The sequence below is a fragment of the Eriocheir sinensis genome, chromosome 57 (genome assembly GCF_024679095.1).
Source record: "Eriocheir sinensis breed Jianghai 21 chromosome 57, ASM2467909v1, whole genome shotgun sequence".
Taxonomy (NCBI): domain Eukaryota; kingdom Metazoa; phylum Arthropoda; class Malacostraca; order Decapoda; family Varunidae; genus Eriocheir; species Eriocheir sinensis.
In genome coordinates this window covers 5,570,563-5,591,298 of record NC_066565.1, presented here as the reverse complement: position 1 = coordinate 5,591,298, position 20,736 = coordinate 5,570,563, and the positions used below count along the sequence as shown (strand labels likewise).

At 44.1% G+C, this 20,736-nt stretch overlaps 3 protein-coding genes across 8 annotated transcripts in view; 1 reads left to right on the top strand and 2 right to left on the bottom strand.

Annotated features, from left to right (window-relative positions):
• Positions 1-5,050, top strand: part of LOC126984717 (uncharacterized) — a 5,186-nt gene extending 136 nt beyond the window's left edge. Inside the window, exons 2-6 of one of the 2 annotated variants that reach the window (XM_050838725.1) lie at positions 1,034-1,125; positions 1,514-1,620; positions 2,863-2,974; positions 3,005-3,178; positions 4,513-5,050. In XM_050838725.1, coding sequence (XP_050694682.1) covers positions 1,044-1,125; positions 1,514-1,620; positions 2,863-2,974; positions 3,005-3,178; positions 4,513-4,820 — 783 coding nt within the window. In that variant the 5' untranslated portion in view covers positions 1,034-1,043 and the 3' untranslated portion in view covers positions 4,821-5,050. Of the gene's footprint in view, positions 1-1,033; positions 1,126-1,513; positions 1,621-2,862; positions 3,179-4,512 lie in introns of both variants that reach the window. The other variant, XM_050838724.1, reaches the window with a different exon arrangement.
• Positions 1-9,845, bottom strand: part of LOC126984716 (collagen alpha-1(XIII) chain-like) — a 22,736-nt gene extending 12,891 nt beyond the window's left edge. The window contains exon 1 of the mRNA XM_050838722.1: positions 9,360-9,845. The gene's annotated coding sequence lies outside the window, so the exon portion shown is untranslated. The remainder of the gene's footprint in view (positions 1-9,359) is intronic.
• Positions 5,394-20,736, bottom strand: part of LOC126984713 (uncharacterized) — a 111,610-nt gene continuing 96,267 nt past the window's right edge. Inside the window, exons 13-14 of one of the 5 annotated variants that reach the window (XR_007737485.1) lie at positions 13,668-20,736; positions 5,394-13,607 (exon numbers count right to left, since the gene is read on the bottom strand). Coding sequence is in view for 1 of the 5 variants with exons in the window: in XM_050838720.1 (XP_050694677.1) it covers positions 20,621-20,736 (116 nt within the window). In the remaining 4 variants the exon portion in view is untranslated. The other 4 variants (XR_007737487.1, XR_007737486.1, XR_007737488.1 and 1 more) reach the window with 4 other exon arrangements.

Sequence of the window (20,736 nt, the reverse complement as noted above, 5' to 3'; positions counted from 1 at the left end):
GATAAACATAAACTTGAGTGTGTGTGTGTGTGTGTGTGTGTGTGTGTGTGTGTGCTTGATATATACAATTAGACCACCACCACCATCATCACCACCACCACCACCACCATCACCACCACCACCACCATCACCACCACCACCACCACCATCACCACCACCACAAACACCACCACCACCACTACCATCACCATCACCACCACCATCACCATCACCACCACCACCACCAACAACAACAACAATTAGCATAACATAACCCTAAGAATTAATATAAGCAATAATATTTTAATCACCACTTGGTAACTCTATAATTCATCTATGTATTTATTTTTATTTTTTTATTATTAAGTTTTTTTCAGATTGCTTCTTTACTTCGCCTTTTTTTCTTCATCTTTTTCTTCTACATATATTTTTTCTTCTTCGTCTTCTTCTTCTTCTTCTTCTTTTTCTTCTTTTTAACCTTTTTCTTCAACAACTTTCTTCTTCTTTTTTATCTTTTTCTTCTACATAATTTTCTTCATTTTTTTCTTTTTCTTCCTCTTATCTTTTTCCTTTCCCTCTCATACCTCTTTTCTTCCTTTCATTTCCCTTTCCTTTCCTTCCTTTCTATTCCCTTCCCTTTTCTTAATCTCTTCCCCTTCCTTTCCTTAATTTCCTTTCTCTTTCCTATCCTTCCCATCCCTTCCCTTTCCTTTCCCTTCCCTTCCTTTCTCTTTCCTCTCCTTCCCTTCCTTTCCCTTCCTTTCCTATCCTTTTTTTCCTTCCAATTCCTTCCTTTTCTTTCCCCTTCCCTTCTCTTCCTTTTTTCCTTCTATCACTCCCCTCTCCTTCATCTCCCCTTCCCTTATTCCCACCTTCATCCCTTTCTCCTTTTCCCTTCCTTTGCTTATCCTTCCTTTCCCTTCACTTTATCTATATCTGTCTCTAAACATGTCTATCTCTGAACTTATCCCTCTGTTTATCTATTTAGCTATCTGTCTATCTATCTATCTATCTACCTATCTGTCTATCTATCTATCTATCTATCTATCTTCAGAGCGGGCAAGATGCAGCGCCTGGCAAGGGTGGTGGTCGTGATGGTGATGGTGGTGATGGTGGCGGAGATTGTGACGGGGAAGGCAACTGATGGTAAGAGGGGGCGAGGGGGGAGGGGGGAGTGAGGGGGGAAGGGGAATGAGGGGGAAGGGGAATGAGGGGGAAGGGGAGTGAGGGGGGAGGGGGGAGGTGGGGAGTGCATATCATGGTTTAGGTTCGCTCACTAAACACACACACACACACACACACACACACACACACACACACACACACACACACTGCATATAAAAGGGAAAGGATGGTGAAAAAATTTAGGTTCTTAGACACAGTGAAAAAAAAAACATAAGGAAAATATATAAAAGGAAAAAAAAAACAAGGAAAAAATACAGGAAAAACGGGAAGAGTAAGACACCATCAACCCATTTTCTATAGAGGCGGTTAATCCGTTTTCTGTGGTGACTGTCAACCCGTTTTCTTTCAGGCCGGCTACAATTGGACGAGGCTGAAGAGGAGATACTCAAGCAGCCCCGAGGAAAGCCCGGCGCACTGAAAGGGGGCGTGACGGCCACCTCGAGAGTATATCCCCCGGTAAGGAAAGGCAAGGGAAGGGAAGGAGAGGGTAGGGAAGGGGAGAGATTGGGAAGGGAAGGGAAGGGATGGAGTGGGATGGAAAGGGAAGGGAAAGGAAGGAGTGGGAAGGGTAGGGAAGGGAAGGGAGAGGGAGAGATTGGGAAGGAAAGGGAAGAGATGGGGTGGGATGAGAAACGAAGGGAAGGGAAGGGGAGAGATTGTGGAGGAAAGGGAAGGAATGGGGTGGGATGGGAAGGGAGGGGTAGGGTAGGGTAGGGTAAGGAAGGGAAGGAAAGGGGAGAGATTGGGAAGGAAAGTGAAGGGATGGGGTGGGATGGGAAGGGAAGGGGAGAGATTGTGGAGGAAAGGGAAGGAATGGGGTGGGATGGGAAGGGAGGGGTAGGGTAGGGTAGGGTAGGGAAGGGGAGAGATTGTGAAGAAAAGGGAAGGGATAGGGTGGGATGGAAGGGGAAAGGAGAGAAGGGAAGGGAAGGGAAGGGAAGGCGTGGGAAGGAGAGGGTAGGGAAGGGAAGGAAAGGGGAGAGATTATGAAGGAAAGGGAAGGGATGGGATGGGAAGGGAAGGGAAAGGAAGGCGTGGGAAGAAGAAGGAAGGGAAGGGGAGGGAAGGGGAGAGATTGGGAAAGAAAAGGAAGGGATGAGGTGGGCTGGGAAGGAAAGTGAAAGGATGGGATGGGAAGGGAAGGGAAGGGAAAGGAAGGGCTCTTGTATTCTCTTCTCCTTCCTCTCTTCTTCTAATCTCCATTCCTCTACTTCTTCCTTTTCTTTCGTCTATCTTCCCTTCCCTCTTCTTTCATTCCTTCTTCCAGTTCTTCCTTCCTCTTCTATCTCCCATTTCACCATTCATTCCTTTCTTCATGTCCTCCTTTCTTTGCCTCCTTTTCCTTTTCCTCTTCCCTCCATTCCTTCTTCCTTCCTTCTATTCTTTCTTGTTCCTTTCTCCTTCATTCTTTCTCTTCACTGCTCTTCTTTTTCCTTTTCCTCTTACTTCCATTCTTCCATTCATTCTTCCTTCCTTCGTTCCTTTCTCCTCCATTCTATCCTTCATTCTTTTTTTTCTCTTCACTGCTCTTCCTTTTCCTTTCCCTCTTCCCTCCATTCTTCCTTCCTTCGATTCTTCCTTGTTCCTCTCTCCTTCATTCTTTTCTTCATGTCTTCCCTGCTCTTCCTTCTTTCCTTCTTCTCCTCCCCTTCCTCCTCACCTCCCCGCCATTCCTAACACCCACATATCCTCTTGCAGCAGAGTGGTGGCGGGGCTGGCGGCGGCTACGGTGGCGGCGGGAACGGAGGCGGCGGGGCTGGTGGCGGGTTTGGTGGCGGCGGGACCGGTGGCGGCGGGGCTGGTGGCGGGTTTGGTGGCGGCGGGACCGGTGGTGGCGGGTACGGTGGCGGCGGCGGCTACGGTGGCGGATATGGCTGTTCCTGCGCCGACCTGGAGGCTCTGGCGGCGCAAGTGACGGTCTTCGAGGAGGAGGTGAAGGGCGTGGCGGCGCTGGAGAAGAAGCTCACCCTCGTCGCGGCGGCCATCAAGCAGCTCGGCGCCTGGGTCAATGAAGGTCAGTGGTGGGGGAGGTCAAAGGGGGGAGGTCGAGAGGGGAAGGAAGTCGAGAGGGGGTATGGGACGGTAAGGGGGGGAAGGGAGGTCGAGAGGGAGTATGGGACGTCAGGGGGGAAATTATGTCAAAAGGGGAGGGTTTAAAGGTCAATGAAGGTCAGTGATGGGGGAGGTCAAGGGAAGTGAGATCAAGGGGGGGAAGGGAAGTCGAGAGGGGGAATGGGACGTCAATTCAAGGGGGAAATTATGTCAAAAGGGAAGGGTTTACGGGTCAATGAAGGTCAGTGATGAAGGAGGTCATAGGGGGAAGGGGGTCGAGAGGGGTATGGGATGTCAACTCAAGGGGGAAATTATGTCAAAAGGGGAGGGTTTAATTAAGGGTCAATCGGTTAGTCTTCGCCACCATATGAGCCAAGCGGCCACCATCTAAGTCTATATATACCAATTCAAGTCAGTCTTCAAAACTGCGACCGGTACGCGCAGGAGGCGGTTTTGGGGCGGAGCAGCGGGATGACGTCACTTGGAGCTATAAAAAAAAATACCCGCCAGTTCAGGGGTGACTAAAGTTGGGGCCGTATGTGCACTCTGGATGTGCATTCTCGCCTCCTTTCACAGCGCATTCAGGCAAGCCACTGACGAAAAAATATGTCTTTTTATTGTGCTATTGCGTGACTGTAATTCCATGCCTACAAACGGCGGTGTGGAGTGTGAAGGAGGACATGTTGAAGTGATTGATTTAAATTATTCCGCCTTTTTTCGTTTTCTCTAAATCCCTGTTTCTACATTCTCTAGTTTGGCTCCAAGCAGTGTCACGTATAAACCACGCCTCGGCCGTGTCTCCTCCCACAAACCTGCGTATGACTTGACTTGGTGTATATAGACTTAGGCCACCATTATGTGAGGTGGTGGCCGCAAATACCCTCCTGCCGCCCCTGGAAGTGTTGGGGTTATAGGCACAACCACCAGCCTCCTCTTGCAGGGCTCGGTGGTGGAGGGTGGCGTGGAACAGTGAATTTTGAATGGAGGGATATCAAGGGGGGAGGGAGGTCGAGAGGAGGTCAAATGGCTCAGAGGTCAACAGGGGAGGCCAAGGGGGGAGTTAAGTAAAGGTTCACACTGTGTCAGAATGGCACTGTTCTTTGGTTGTACTATAGGAAAGGACAGTTCAGTGGAGGAAGAATATTAATTTACCTCTCTCTCTCTCTCTCTCTCTCTCTCTCTCTCTCTCTCTCTCTCTCTCTCTCTCTCTCTCTCTCTCTCGACCTTTGTGTGTGTGTGTGTGTGTGTGTGTGTGTGTGTGTGTGTGCAGCAGGTAACACATTCACCTTCCCCCAGGTGTGCGCGGCCCTCAAGGCCCCGAGGGCGAGACGGGGCTGCCGGGTCCCCTGGGCGAGCGGGGGGACGCGGGAGAGACGGGGGCCGACACCCAGCACGAGAGGACAGGAGTGCCCGGCCCCCCGGGGTACCCAGGAACCTCAGGGATCCGCGGGAACAAGGGGGAGGAAGGGGACTGCATCAAGGGGCACAAGGGGGCACGGGGCCGCAAGGGGGACGCCGGGGTAGGCTCGCCAGGTCGAAGGGGCTCCCCTGGGCCCCCGGGGGTGCCGGGGGAGCCCGCCAGGCAGCTGGTGGAGCCGGCCTAGGCCCCTCGTGGCCCAGGCCGGCCCCCGGGGACGTGTGGCTGGCTTTGCTCTACGCCTGCAGGCCCTCGCGTGTGTCTTGAGGCTCATGCGTACGTACACGAGCCTCGTGTGTACGGACTTCAAGGTTTCTACCACTCACTGTGTACTTTTTAGAGGACCATGTGCACATCCTTAACTTGGTGTGCACTTTTGATGTATGCTTGTGTACGTGTAGTAAAGTGCTCATCCAATGTGTGTTTGATTTGCATCCCCCCCCCACCGCTCCGTAGCTCAGTGGTTATGGCTCTGCGCTGCCAAGCTTCGCGGCCTGGTAGGTGGAGGTTCGAGACAAGCAAGGCAAGGAATGATTACTGTCCCGCCTTGAGCCAGGGGGATGGGTGTGTGGCGTGTGGAGGTCCCGGCAGTGCCCAGAGACCGACTATAATGAGTTTGTTCTTGTCGGGCGGGTACTTGCTGACGATTTCAGGTCCAACTCGTGATCAGGTCGTGGTGGTGAGGCGCACACACAGACACCGACCAACACACACACACACACACACACACACACTAAAAGGACAAATACCAAACACAACAGGTAACCACTCCACCACTCAAATTTTATTCATCATCAGCATCATCGCTTTCTCCAATCCCGTATAAACAAACCTGAACTATAGATACTTTTTACCTGTAATTTGATTGACATGAACCTGAAAATAACACACACAAAAAAATAAATCACATCCGTCAACCAATGCATCAATTTAACCAACTTTGACACGAGGGAGAAAAAAAAAAAAAAGAGGTTAATGCATATATATACAGAGAAACCAACAAACAAACGAACAAACGGTCAGGTGTGATGATTTAATACAGGTGAGGTGTTCGTTTTCTTTCTATTGTTTTCTTCGTTTTCTATATCAAGGGGGGAGGGGGTAGGTCGGTATTTTGTCTGTTATTCCTGTTTTCATCATCATCATCATTAGGTCTAGTGTGTGTATGCATGCTATTGTTATTTTTGTTGTTGTTTTTTGTTATTTTTTCTTGTTTTTTTTGGTATTCGTCTATCTAAACAGGAGCCCTAGCCGGCGTTTCTTTGATTATTGTTTTATTATTAGTATTATTCGGAGTCCAGGCGTGTGCGGGCGTGTGCGGGCGTGGCGGTGTGTGTGTGTGTGTGTGTGTGTGTGTGTGTGTGTGTGTGTGTGTGTGTGTGTGTGTGTAAGAGATGCATAGGAAGGTAGTTCGTTTCATTCGTTTGTGTGTGTGTACGCGTTTTTTTTTCAGTGTGTGTGTGTGTGTGTGTTCGTCCACGCCCGCACGCCCACAACACTGCCACACACACATATACAAACCGTCGGTATCTACACACTACTGTACACACACACACACACACACACACACACACACACACACACACACCCCCCAACACATCACTATTACCCATAAACACACACACGCACAGGAACCCCCTCCCCCCCACACACACACAACATCACTACCCCTACACACACACACACACACACACACACACACACACACACACCGCCCCCCTCCCCTCCCCCCTTACCCCTACCCCCCTACACACTGCATAGTAACTTTATATGGAACACTTTGGCCTACACACCCTCCGTACACACACATGTACACACACACACGCACATGGAAATACGCACACGGGATTTCGATGAAGGCGGTCGGGGCTGTGTACGTATCAATGTATACATGATATTTTTTTTATTTTTTTATTAACTGACCCTACATGAATACAACCTTCTATGTGTACGATTTGACTTGTGTGCGTATTTGTGTGCGTGCGTGTGCGTGTGTGCGTATACCTATCACTCACACAGCATCAGTTATTGCGATATTGGTATGTATGTATGTATGTATGTATGTATGTATACGATTCGCCAACGCTACACGATATATATATATAATTTATGTATACATGTATAGTCTGTGTGTACATGTATATAATTTGTGTGCACATGTACGTTTTTCTTTACAACAAAGGAGACAGCTCAAGGGCACAAAAAAAGTAAACAATAATAAAAAAAAAGCCCGCTACCTGTGTGTGTGTGTGTGTGTGTGTGTGTGTGTGTGTGTGTGTGTGTGTGTGTGTGTGTGTGTTTACCGTGAGTCCCAGGTGCGCAACAAACACAAAACAAACAAACAAACAAACAACAAGCCTTCCGATATGGTAATAGTCTAGTTACAATGTTTCAGCGAAGAACGAAACACAGTTATGATTTTTACACAAACACGCCCATAAACAGCTGCGGGAGGAACAATAATAATGATAGTATTAATAATGATAATAGTAGTAGTAGTAGTAGTAGTGAGATTCGGGTACACAGCAGTGAATTACCTTTTCCTTCACTTATTTTCAAATGTCTAAGATTTATTGTTCTTATTTCTCAACAGATCTTATGAAGTGTGATTCTGAACTATCACCTTTTTTTCTCTTTTTCTGCCTCCTCCATCTCCTATTCTTCCTCCTTTTCTAGTTATTCCCTTCATCTACTTTCTTCATTCTTACTCCTTTCATCTCTTTTTTTTCCTCCTCCTCTCTCTCTCCTCATCCAGCCAATTCACATTCATTTTTCCTCCTCCTCCTGTTCTTTTCTCTCTCTTTCTTATCTTCTTTTCATCCTGTAGACACTCTTTTTTCTTCCTCCTCCTTCTCCTCCTTTTATTCTTTTTTTTTCCCTCCTCCTTCTTTCGTTTTTATTTATCTCCTCTTTCTCCTGCATTCTTTTCCTATACCTTCCCCCTTTCTCCTCCTCCTCCTCAGCCAATACACAAATCTTGAACCTTTATATCTCTCTCTGCATAATCATAGTCATCAGTTAGTATTGAGCAATAGAGTAACAAGGATTTAGGGTAAGCTCATAGCCACTAGGGACGAAAGGAGAGGCGAGGAAGGGAAATCAATGCAAGATATAATAGTTACGGGGATATTAAAGAGAGAACGGGTACCCCAAAAACATCGTAAAGTATTGATACAAATATAAGCGTGAATCGTGAATACAAAAACACTCTTATAGATAAAGAAGCGAATACGGGAACCCAAAATAAGCTAGAAAAGATTAAATATAAATAAAAAAGCGAATAAGGATGAAAACCAAAACTCCGTAGTAGAGGAAATGTGAAAAAATACACGAGAACTATAAAAGAAAAACGGAGAATGAAATAAAACGAAATAAAAGTAATGAATCAGTAAAGTAAAACGTGTAAGAACCTTGAGAATAGCCTAGTCAGAACTGGCTTTTGTTTTTGTTTGGTATGCCCTTTAGCTGTTCCAATACAAAAAAAATAAAAAATAAATAAATAAATAAATAAATAAAAAGGAAAACAATCACCAACACAAAAACAAAAATCACGGTATAATGAAATCCGTAATACCATCACACAAGAAAAACGAAACACACCTAAAAGAAACACGACTATATAATGACCAACACAAAATACAAATAGCCTAGCAAAACCAGAAACACACACGCAAAGAAACACAACCAATGACAACCATCACTAAATAGCCTGGCAACATCAGAAACAAATTATAGCCAACACAAGAGAAAAAATAGCTTAGCAACATCAGAGACAGAAGAGAAAAAAATAGCCTAGCAACATCAGAAACACAAATTATAACCAACACAAGAGAAAAAATAGCAACATCAGAAACACAAGGATAAAAAAATAGCCTAGCAACATCAGAAACAAATTATAGCCAACACAAGAGAAAAAGTAACAACATCAGAAACACATGGATGAAAAAAATAGCCTAGCAACATCAGAAACAGAAGAGAAAAAAATAGCCTAGCAAAATCAGAAACACAAGAGAAAAAAATAGCCTAGCAACATCAGAAACACAAATTATAGCCAACACAAGAGAAAAAGTAGCAACATCAGAAACACAAGGATAAACAAATAGCCTAGCAACATCAGAAACACAAGAAGAGAAAAAAATAGCCTAGCAACATCAGAAACACAAGAAGAGAAAAAAATAGCCTAGCAACATCAGAAACACAAGAAGAGAAAAAAATAGCCTAGCAACATCAGAAACACAAGAAGAGAAAAAAATAGCCTAGCAACATCAGAAACACAAGAAGAGAAAAAAATAGCCTAGCAACATCAGAAACACAAGAAGAGAAAAAAATAGCCTAGCAACATCAGAAACACAAGAAGAGAAAAAAATAGCCTAGCAACATCAGAAACACAAGAAGAGAAAAAAATAGCCTAGCAACATCAGAAACAAATTATAGCCAACACAAGAGAAAAAAATAGCAACATCAGAAACACAAGGAGAAACAAATAGCCTAGCAACATCAGAACCACACCCAAAGAAACACAACCATTGACAACCAAAACAAAATAGCCCAGCAACACCAGAAACACAAATTATAGCCAACACAAGACAAAAAATAGCTTATCAACATCAGAAACACAACCAACCCGCAAGTTCCTCCACGCAGCCGCTTACAAAGGGCGATAATGGCAATAATAGTAATGGTGTCGATACAAACAGTCAACGGTAACAACGCAAGGATAACGAACCTCACTCAGACGACCTCCTTCCCTCCGTCAGTCGCTTCCCGCCGCCGCCAGCACGGAAAATATAACCCGCCATGACACACACACCAGCCAAGCACACCCATGTTGACACGAGTCGCATCTCAACCCAGGGACGGTACCACGGGCCTTATATTACTTTAAGCGCTTCAATACACGCTGATACCCATGAAAAACGGCCTCCAATGTTGTTTTTAATTAATTTCAACTGGTTTTGGTGTATGAGAAGTTAAGTAAAGGGTATATTTTGGGGGATACGGTTCCGTCCCTGGTTTGGTGATGTCCATTTTGGCGGCCGAAACGAAATCACCTACAGTTATGCTTTCATTTTTTTGGCGTTTTTAAAAGTTATTCATCACCTATCACTTTACACATACGTTTGTTAAGTCTAATATATTTGCATCCCACCGTCATGCATGAGCAATTATCACGTCGTTTACGAACTTGGACCAAATTGTTATCACTTCGTCCTGAATTTCGTAGGGGGGGGGAGGGGAAACCTCGGTAAACTCCTCATCACCCTCACAAAAATAAATGAAATCAGCCGTGCGTCGTGAGAACTTCCTGCTTCTCTTTGATTTTCTGTTTTTTTTTTATCATACATTTATCTCCTTATCCTCCTCCTCCTCCTCCTCCTCTTCTTCTTCTTCTTCTTCGTGTGTGTGTGTGTGTGTGTGTGTTCATTCGTGTGTTTCTGTCGCATTTTATTAATATTATTTTGAGACAGTTTTTAGCTTTCTTTTTACTTCGTCTCTCTCTCTCTCTCTCTCTCTCTCTCTCTCTCTCAACTATACACACAATATCACTAATCAGAGAGAGAGAGAGAGAGAGAGAGAGAGAGAGAGAGAGAAAGATGAGTAGTTTTCGCCTAAAATTTCAAGTTATAGAGAAAAATAGGTAAAAATAGTAAAAGCAGTAGTCGTAGTAGTAACAAATGTAATAATAATAATAATAATAATAATAATAATAATAATAATAATAATAACAACACTATGAATAACGCCTTGTGATTGGCTGGTCTGAGTGTGACGTCACGCCTTCAAGAGCCAATCACAAGCGTCCATTCCTGCTGACGTCATTCGCTGCTTACGTCACAGAAACATAGGACCAATATTATGTAAACAAACAGGTAAGGAATGAGTATTGAGAACAAACAAACAAACAAACAAAGTGGATGGTGATTGTATTGATGTCACACACACACACACACACACACACACACACACACACACACACACACACACACACACACACACGATGGCTGACTTCATATAATGTTTTTCTTTCACCTTTCTTTTTTTTTAAATTCGTGTGTGGATTTTTTTATATTTTTTTTATTTCCAAAGACGGGGAGGGGGAGGGAAGTGTGTGTGTGTGTGTGTGTGTGTGTGTGTGTGTGTGTGTGTGTGTGTGTGTGTGTGTGTGTGTGTGTACGAGGAGGAGTAGCAACACCCTTCCCCCCCCCGGTCCCTTCATCACACTAACACATCCCCCCGCACCCCCTCTGCACCACACCCCACCCCTTTATGCTCGCTCAGGGGCCCCCCACTCACGTTATTACGCTTCAGACGGGGCCCTTAAGTATTTTCACCATTATGTCAACAAACAACACATCACACGGTATAAAACATAACATGAACTTATTTTCCTTAACTTTTCTATTTTAAGTATTTTGTTTTATCAAGTTCACGAGCTTTGTGGGAGTCCCTTCGATCGGCCACTCCTATATACACAACGCTACATTTCCCTTTTTTGAGTTGATTTTTTCTAGATTTTCGTTTCTCTTCAACTTTTCATATCCTTAAGTAGTTTCATTCTGTTCGCGAGTTTTAGGAGTCCCTTTTTTCATCGCTCTCTTGCATATAAACACCTATTAACCTTATCTCGTTTTTCATATTTTCATTTTCGATGCTTCACTGCGGCCATGAGCTTCGGGAGAGTCCCCTTTTTATCGTTCTCTTGCATATAAACACCTACTAACCTTTTTCTAGTTTTTCATATTTTCATTTTCGTCGCTTCACTGCGGCCATGAACTTCGGGAGAGTCCCCTTTTTATCGCCTTCTTATATACACACACTCAAACACTTTCTCTTGCACCTCAAAACACCTCCACTCATCTAACTCTTACATCAGATACTCTCTAAGCTTAACTTGCTATATTTTTTTTTAACCATGAGCTTCGGGAGAGCCCCTTATAGAGCATTTGCATATAGACAGCACAAGTATAGGTTATCATACTCCTTAACTTTATTCCTCATAAGCACAGTATTCGGTAGCTTGATGGTGGTCGCTTTTACTCGCCACTTCGCATATAGACAACCCAAGAGTAGGGTATCTGGACACCTCTTCTCCCGAAATTATTGACCTATATTTTCGGCCACTCCTCTGTATTCTATTCAGGAGCAGTAAGTAGCGGGCTTTCTTTTTTCATTATTGTTTTCTTTTCTTTTTCACGCCCTTGAACTGTCTCCTTATCTGTAAAAAAAGAAGAAAAAAAAAGTAGGGTATTTCCTCACCTAAACTCTACATCCCTCAAAAGCCCAGTATTCAGTAGTTACATCCTGGCCACGAGCTTTTTGGGAGTCCCTTTTACTCGCCACCTCGCATTCAGACAACACAGATATGGCATTTCCTCACCTAAACTCTACATCCCTCAAAAGCCCAATATTCAGTAGTTTCATCCTAGTCATGAGCTTTTTGGGAGTCCCTTTTACTCGCCACCTCGCATATTGACAAGACTAGTATGACCGCACGTACCGATACTGTAGTTCATCTCTCTTAACTTTCCATCCACGACACTTTTCCAATCGAATCTGATCCTCTCTCTCGGCTACCCTCGCTGTCTACTCTTTGCAGGAACGGCGACAGTGTTTTGTTTATTGCCTTGACTTGCCTCCGTCACTGTGAAAATATCAATAATAAATTCTATGGTTCCTCTATCCTTAAAAAAGAGGGGATGGGTTGTAGTATTGTAACTGAGGCTATCGACAAATAGGAGAAAGAGGAAGAAGGAGAAGAAGGGGAGAAGAGGAAGAGAAGGTTGCATACGTCGAACTAAACCTCCTTCAATACAGCCCAACACCCTCACGGCATTAAAGAGGATCAGAAACCATTTAGGAACCAAGACAGCTGTTGCTATGCCCCACTGAACCTCCAAATGCTCTTACCAATACCACTCACGTCTATGCACAGCTGATCAACCCTGGACACTTAACCCTCACCCATCTCTATATAATCCCCTTGCATGGTCTAATCTAACATACAATTGCCTCTCTACACACACCTCACTCAGAAACCTTCGCCATCTCTATTCCCCTTGCATGTTCTCACCTATCACATCCAAAGACTTAGTAACCTCAGCAATCACTAACTCCCTTGTTGAAGTCCCCCATTCACACACACCTATAGACTCAGAAACCTTCGCCATCTCTATTCCCCTTGCATGTTCTCACCTGTCACATCCATAGTAACCTCAGCCATCGCTAAAGAACTCCCTTGTTGTTGAAGTCCCCCATTCACACACACACACACACGCGTATACCATCGCTACTGCATCCCACTGAAGGCGTTGCATGCACTTACGTTGTCATGGCCGAGTGGTGGGAGTTGCGCGGCAAATCTCGATGCGCGGACTCTTGGGCAATAATCACCCGCGCAAACTGTAGTATGAGATCCGGTTTGCAGTCCTGGCGGCGTGAGGGGAAACCACACGCAAACTAAATTGAACTTCAGCTATTGTCCGCCTGTTAGCTCGGCCTCTTGTACAGCAGAGCGCGCAGGCTTTGTATTGGATTCGGCGTTATGATCACTGAGAGGACAGCCAGTGGTTATGAGGACTACCGTGACTGCGAAGGGGAAAACTGACCGGGATATAGACTCATTGACTGGTAACTTTTAACTCAAGGGCCGTGGCGGTAACGTGGGTAGCTCCGACTGGCTCCTCCTGACTGACTGACATGATTGTGGACCCGTTGATTGGTTACGATGACTAGATCTTCCCTGCTATTGACTGACGATGTGGAGGAGCTTTCGTGATTGGTCAGAGGTGGCGACGAGACACGGTGCTTGGTGAATGACAAAGACGTGTGATTGGTTGGCGATAAGATTGAGAGCGTCTGATTCGGAAAAGCGCTGGACACCACTCATTCGCTCCTGCTATGATTTAAACACAACTTTCTGGATTTACGATGATCTGGACACAACCGTCTGGATTTACGATGATCTGGACACAACCTTCTGGATTTACGATGATCTGGACACAAAATTCTGGATTTACGATGATCTGGATACAACCTTCTGGATTTACGATCATCTGGAGACATTATATTCACTGTAGAGTAACATATGTCCAGTTTCTTTCTCTTTACGATGAAATGAATACAACTTGAATACAACCAATGATATGTCTGACTTGCTTTCCTTTACAACACTGTGGATTCAACATTCTGGATTTACGATTCGGTGACATTATATTCACTGTAGAGTAACATATGTCCAGTTTCTGTCTTTTTACGATGAAATAAATACAACCAATGATATGTCTGACTTGCTTTCCTTTACAACATTGTGGATTCAACATTCTGGATTTACGATTCGATGACATTTTATTCGCTGTAGAGTAACATATGTCCAGTTTCTTTCTCTTTACGATGAATTGAGTACAACCAATGATATGTCTGACTTGCTTTCCTTTATAACAATGTGGATTCAACCTTCTCGATTTACGATGTTCTGGACGTATTATATTCATTGTAGAGGAAGATGTTGAGTTTCTTTCTCTTTACGATGAAATTAATACAACCAATGATATGTCTGACTTGCTTTCCTTTACAAGTGAAGTGAAGTGAAAGTGGAAAGTGGAAAGTGAAAGTGAAGTGGAAAGGCCTCAGTACTGTACGATTACCACGTCGAGGGGATTGGCGTGCGTCGTGGTTGCCGGAACATGTGAAGTAAGACACATACTGAGATTCCTTCATGTCTTGTTCATAATAAATGTGTCACTGAGATTCGTGTAAATTGAGGTATTCACATCTTTGCATTTTTTTTGTGTGTGTGTTTTGCATCACGTTTTCCCAATAAAAAGGAACGTGATAAGTTGGATTCGCATAAATTGAGGTATATCTATCATGTTTTTCGTTCACATTTCGTTCTCAAAAAGTGTATTTCGAATTCGCGTATGTCAAGGTATCTTTCTATTCCTTCTTTCACAAATCGCATTCTTAAAAAATGCGTAGTCTAAGTTCACATTTTTTTCAGATCGCGGTCTTTCCCAAAATTGAGGTATATCTATCATGTTTTCTGTTCATATTTCGTTCTCAAAAAGTGTAATTCGAATTCGCGTATGTCAAGATATCTTTCTGTTTCTTCTTTCACATAATCATATTCTTAAAAAAAAAGCGGTCTTTCCCAAAATTGAGGTATATATATCATGTTTTTTGTTCATTTTTCGTTCTCAAAAAGTTTATTTCGAATTCGCGTCAATCAAGCTATCTTTGTTTTTCTTCTTTCACATAATCATATTCTTAAAAAAAAAGCGGTCTTTCCCAAAATTGAGGTGTGTCTATCACGATTTTTGTTCATATTTCGTTCTCAAAAAGTGTATTTCGAATTCGCACATATCAAGGTATCTTTCTTTTTCTTTTTTCACATAATCACATTCTTAAAAAAGCGGTCTTTCCCAAAATTGAGGTATGTCTATCATGTTTTTTGTTCATATCTCGTTCTCAAAAAGTGTATTTCGAATTCGCATATATCAAGGGTCTTTCTTTTTCTTCTTTCACATAATTGTATTCTTGAAAAAAGCTTAATCTAACTCCACATTTTTTTTCCGGTCGCGGTCTTTTCCAAAATTAAGGTAAATCCATCATGTTTTTTTCATATTTCGTTCTCAAAAAGTGTAATTCGAATTCGCGTATATCAAGGTATCTTTCTTTTTCTTCTTCCACATAATCGGAAAAAAAAGGTGTAATCTAACTCTACATTGTTTCAGATCGAGGTCTTTCCAAATTTGAGGTATATATATATATATATATATATATATATATATATATATATATATATATATATATATATATATATATATATATATATATATATATATATATATATATATATTTTCTTTGTTCACATTTCATGTCTAAAAAAAATCGTGTAATTCGAATTCGCGTAAATCGAGATATCCAATTCTTTTCACAAATTGCGTTCTTAAAAAAGAAAGCGAAGTCTAAATTCACATGTTTTCATATCACGGTCTTTCTCACATTGCGGTACATCGATATTGTTTCATTGTTCATATATATTTTTTTCTTTGAATTCGCGTAAATCGAGATATTCTTTTTTTCTTTTCACAAATCGCATTCTTAAAAAAGCGTGGTCTAAGTTCACATTGCTTCAGATGGAGGTCTTTCCCAAATTTGAGGTATATCTAGATTGTTTTTTTGTTCACATTTAATTTGTCTAAAAAAATCGTGTTATTCGAATTCGCGTAAATCGAGATATCCAATTATTTTCACAAATCGCATTCTTAAAAAAAAGCTTAGTCTAAATTCACACTGTTTCAGATCGAGGTCTTTCCCAAAATTGAGGTATATCTATATTGTTTCTTTGTTCATATATATATTTTTTCTTTGAATCGTATAATTCGAACTTGCATAAATCGAGACCTCCATTTTTTTTCACAGATCGCCTTCTTAAAAAAAAGCGTAGTCTAAATTCACAGTTTCAGATCGAGGTCTTTCCCAAATTGAGGTATATATAGATTGTTTCTTTATTCATATTCATTTTGCTAAAGAAATCGTGTAATTTGAATTCGCGTAAATCGAGGTATCCATTTTCTTTCCACAAATCGCGTTCTTAAAATAAAGCGTAGTCTAAATGCACATGTTTTCAGATCACGGTCTTTGCCGAAAACGAAATCAAAGTACATGTCTATTTTTTTCACATTGCAATCTTCCAAAATATAACAAAATAACATGTAATTCAGATTCGCGTAGATTGAAGTAGATGTCATTGCTTTGTTTTGCTTATTTTGCTCTTGGGTGCTCGCTCACAAACGCAAAATAAAACAAAAAACAAACACTCGTAGCATATTTGATCGTGGTGGTGATGGCGAAGGGGGTGACTATTACATTTTCCGAGGTTGTGGTGGGGGTGGGGGGGGATGGAGGGGGTGGGGGTGGAGCCAGGTCGGGGGGTCATGGGGGGCGAGGGGGGGCGGAGATCAGCATGTGGTCAGCTACGGACGGCTTCTAGAACATCGTGGCTCAGCGTCAGGGGAACTAACTTAATGAGAATCCAAGAAGTGCTGACGTAGTGGCGTGCGTGTGTGTGTGTGTGTGTGTGTGTTCTTGGGCTCGACGGCAGAGTGTGTGTGTGTGTGTGTGTGTGTTGAAATTTGGTTGGTTCTTCCTTCTTTCCTTTCATTCATCACTTTTTTCTTTTCTTATTCATTCCACTTATTCATTCATCATTTCCTTCTTCATTCCACTAATTCATTCATCATTTCCTCCATTCATTCCTTTCTTCCGTTCTGAATCTTCTCTCTTCCTCCTCCTCCTCCTCCTTTTCCTCTTCTGATCCATATAAACAAACTTCAATTTCTCTAGTCTGATATGTATGTATGTATGGGTGTATGTGTGTGTGTGTGTGTGTGTGTGTGTGTGTGTGTGTGTGTACATACAAAAACACCACCACCACCACCACATACTCACTCACACGCACACACACACACACACACAGCCACTAGCAGACAGCAACGCCTATACAGAGTCAGCAGTATCAAAAAGAGTCGCCCCGCCCCGCGCCCCGCCCCGACGAGCTGAGGGGTGGTGGTGGTGGTTGTGTCGGGGGGGAGGGGGGCGGGGCTGAGGGGCTGCGGGGGTCCACAAGCTACCACAGTCTCACTAGCTAATGCCCCACAACATCACGGGGCAGGCTACACGCTCTGCCCCGCTGGTATTACGAAGTCGGGGCGGGGCGGGGCTGTTTTCTTAGTCGTCTTCCCATTTTCTATCACCTGTACCCTGTTTTCTTTCTCATTTTCCCAATTTTCTTTCTCACCTACCCATTTTCTCTTTCATCTTCCCATTTTTAACACCTGTACCCCGTTTTCTTTCTTACATTTCCATTTTCTTTCTCATCTTCCCATTTTTCATCATTTGCATCCCACTTTCTTTCTTATCTTCCTATTTTTCATCACCTGTACCCCGTTTTCTTTCTTATCTTTCCATTTTTCATCACCTGTACCCCGTTTTCTTTCTTATCTTCCCATTTTTCATTATTTATATCCCGTTTTCTTTCTTATCTTCCCATTTTCATTATTTATATCCCGTTTTCTTTCTTATCTTCCCATTTTTCATCATTACATCCCGTTTTCTTTCATATCTTCCCACTTTTCATCATTTACATCCCGTTTTCTTCCTTATCTTCCCATTTTTCATCATTTACATCCCATTTTCTTTCTCATTTTCCCATTTTCGGTCACCTACATCCCATTTTCTCTCACACCTTCCCATTTTTCTTCACATACATCCCATTTTCTCTCACCTTCCCATTTTCTTTTTCACATTCCATTTTCTGTTTCCGGGATGCAATGTGTATGGAATTTTCTTTTTGGGGCTCTGGGGCTTATAAACAGGGCTTCCATACTTTTTTTTTAGGCCTGTTGTCTAATTACTTTCTCTGGGGGTAGTTTTAGGGTTGGCTGAGCTCCATTTAGCCCCATTCAGTCTGGTTTTCTTCCTGGGGCCTGATTTGATGAGCCAGGGCAGTTTGGGGCAGACTTCCTTAGCCTCAAGTTTGCCCCTAGACTAGCCCCCTTTTCCTTTAATTGGGCAGTTTGGGGCAGACTTCCTTAGCCTCAAGTTTGCCCCTAGACTAGCCCAATTTTCCTTTCCTTGGGCAGTTTGGGGCAGACTTCCTTAGCCTCAAGTTTGCCCCTAGACTAGACCCATTTTTCTTTCCTTGGGCAGTTTGGGGTAGACTTCCTTAGCCTCAAGTTTGCCCCTAGACTAGATCCATTTTCCTTCCCTGGGGTAGTTTGAGGCCATTTCACTTAGTTCCCAATTTCTACCCAGTCAGTCCCCGTTTTCTTTCCCAGGGGTAGTTTGAGGCCATTTCATTTTGTTTCCCATTTCTTCCCAGTCAGTCTCTGTTTTCTTTCCCCGGGGCAGGTTGAGGCCGTTTCATTTTCTCCCCCATTTCTTTCCAGTCAGTCCCCGTTTTCTTTCCCTTGGGCAGGTTGAGGCCACTACATTTTGTTCCCCATTTCTTCCCAGTCAGTTCCATATACTTCCTCTGGGGCTGGATGTGATATTGAGGTGCCTTTTGGGGTACAAGGTGGGGGTTACAACTCATTCTTCAGTCCCAGTTGCTTCTAGTCGTCCTTTTTCCATTCTCCGTACGTCTGATGTTTCGTGTTTTGGAGGAGTTTCGGGACACAAGACCTGGGCTGGGATGTTGTTGTGAGGGTCATATTCTTAAACACTTCCACGCCCAAGCACACATATTTGACAAGGCTTTCATGGGAGTGGTGGGCGTTTCCAGTAGTAGTTTTATGACCCGTGGTGGTAGTTTGACCCTTCCTCTGTACCGTGAAACTGAAAAAGATGCATTAGAACCTGACTGATCTCTTATTCGGCGTTTGAGAAGAGTTGGTGTGAGGCGTGGGAGTGTCCGACAATACCACCCTTTGGTCGACATTATAAAACACTTTCGCTTCTCACATCAGCTATTTCTAAAGGTCAAAGAGGGGGTCAGTCAGGTCCTAATGAGTGCATCTTCAGGTTCATGGTACAGAAGATGGGCCAAATTACCACCAGGGTCACAAAACTACTCCTGGAAATACCCACTACTCCTAAGAAACCCTTGTCAAATATGTGTTCTTCAGCGGCGAAATGTCTTAAAATACGACCCCCTATGTAAGCCCAAGGTAAGCCCCAGGTGAGCCCAATCAGTCTGTCACATCATCATACCAAGAGTACATGACAGCGCTTCCATACATGTCCCTTGAAATGGGGTGACGCCCGATACATTTCAGAGCACTTCACAGCACATCGGGGTATTGACACAGTGAGGGGGCATGGGGTACCTGTCCCCTGCCCCCCTCGCCCCATCCCAGGCCCCGTAACACCAACGGGGCAGTGAATTGGTTACTGAAGCCTAATTTGTAACACCAGAATAACTAACGCCAGCCAGACGCCCTCCTCCTCCCCTGCCTCACCCCACCACACCCCATCCCTAACCCAGCGTGCTTAGGGTGTATCTAGGGTGCGTGAGGGGTCTACATCCCTGAATCACCCCACAATACACCCTGTTCACCTTAGCTTGGCAACTTAGCCCCTCCCCCTTTTGGCCATTCAGTGCATATCATTGGCTGAGGGGAGGACAAGCCACGCCTCCTCTCTCATAAGTAGCATGTGATTGGTTGATGCTGGGAAAGGTTGTCTAAGTAGTAAATGCTGGGGGGAGTTTGGGGCACTGGGGGGGCTGGGGCAGGGTCAGAGGGCGGGGCGGACTGGCAGCTCTCCTCATAGCTCTACAGGACGACGCTACACCACCTACAGACGGCGACGCTCTATGCTCTAAACGCACACACAGCTCTACATACACAGGAGAGAGATACCAAGCTCTTCTCTTGGTCCACGATTCCAACTGTTCTCTCTCTCTCTCTCTCTCTCGCTCTCTCGTTTCTCTCTCACTCACTTTTCACTCCCTGCGTCCAAGTCTCATTTCCATCTATTTTCTGTCACTCCCTGCGTTCAATGTCTTCCTCTTCCGCTTGCTCGCTCTTTCTCTCTCTCACTTTTCACTTCCTGCGTCCAAGTCTCATTTCCCTCTATTTTCTGTCACTCCTGCGTTCAATGTCTTCCTCTTCCGCTCGCTCGCTCGCTCTTTCTCTCTCTCACTTTTCACTTCCTGCGTCCAAGTCTCATTTCCATCTATTTTCTGTCACTCCTGCGTTCAATGTCTTCCTCTTCCGCTCGCTCTCTCCCTCTCGTCTCTCTCTTTTCTCTCTCTCTCACTCCCTGCGTGGCATAGTTCATCGGCACACTCCAGGGGAGGGGCACCCATTCCCAAAACGTCCTGGAATACTGGAATCGCCTGGAATCTAACCTCCATGAATCCCCACGGTCATGGTTCATTCCCGTGGTCGTCTGTGTATGTGATTCCTGTTTCCAGTTTCAGTTTCACGTCTCAAAGTTTCCTTCCCTCGCTGCCCTCTCGTTTTCCTCCCTCTCGCCTCCCTCTCACATGCTGGGGTGGAAGAGGGGGAGGAGGAGGAGGAGGGCGAGGAGGGGTATCCACGTGACCAGATGTTGTCCTCCGCCTCCTCCTGTTACCGGTGGAGAAGAATGACAACCAC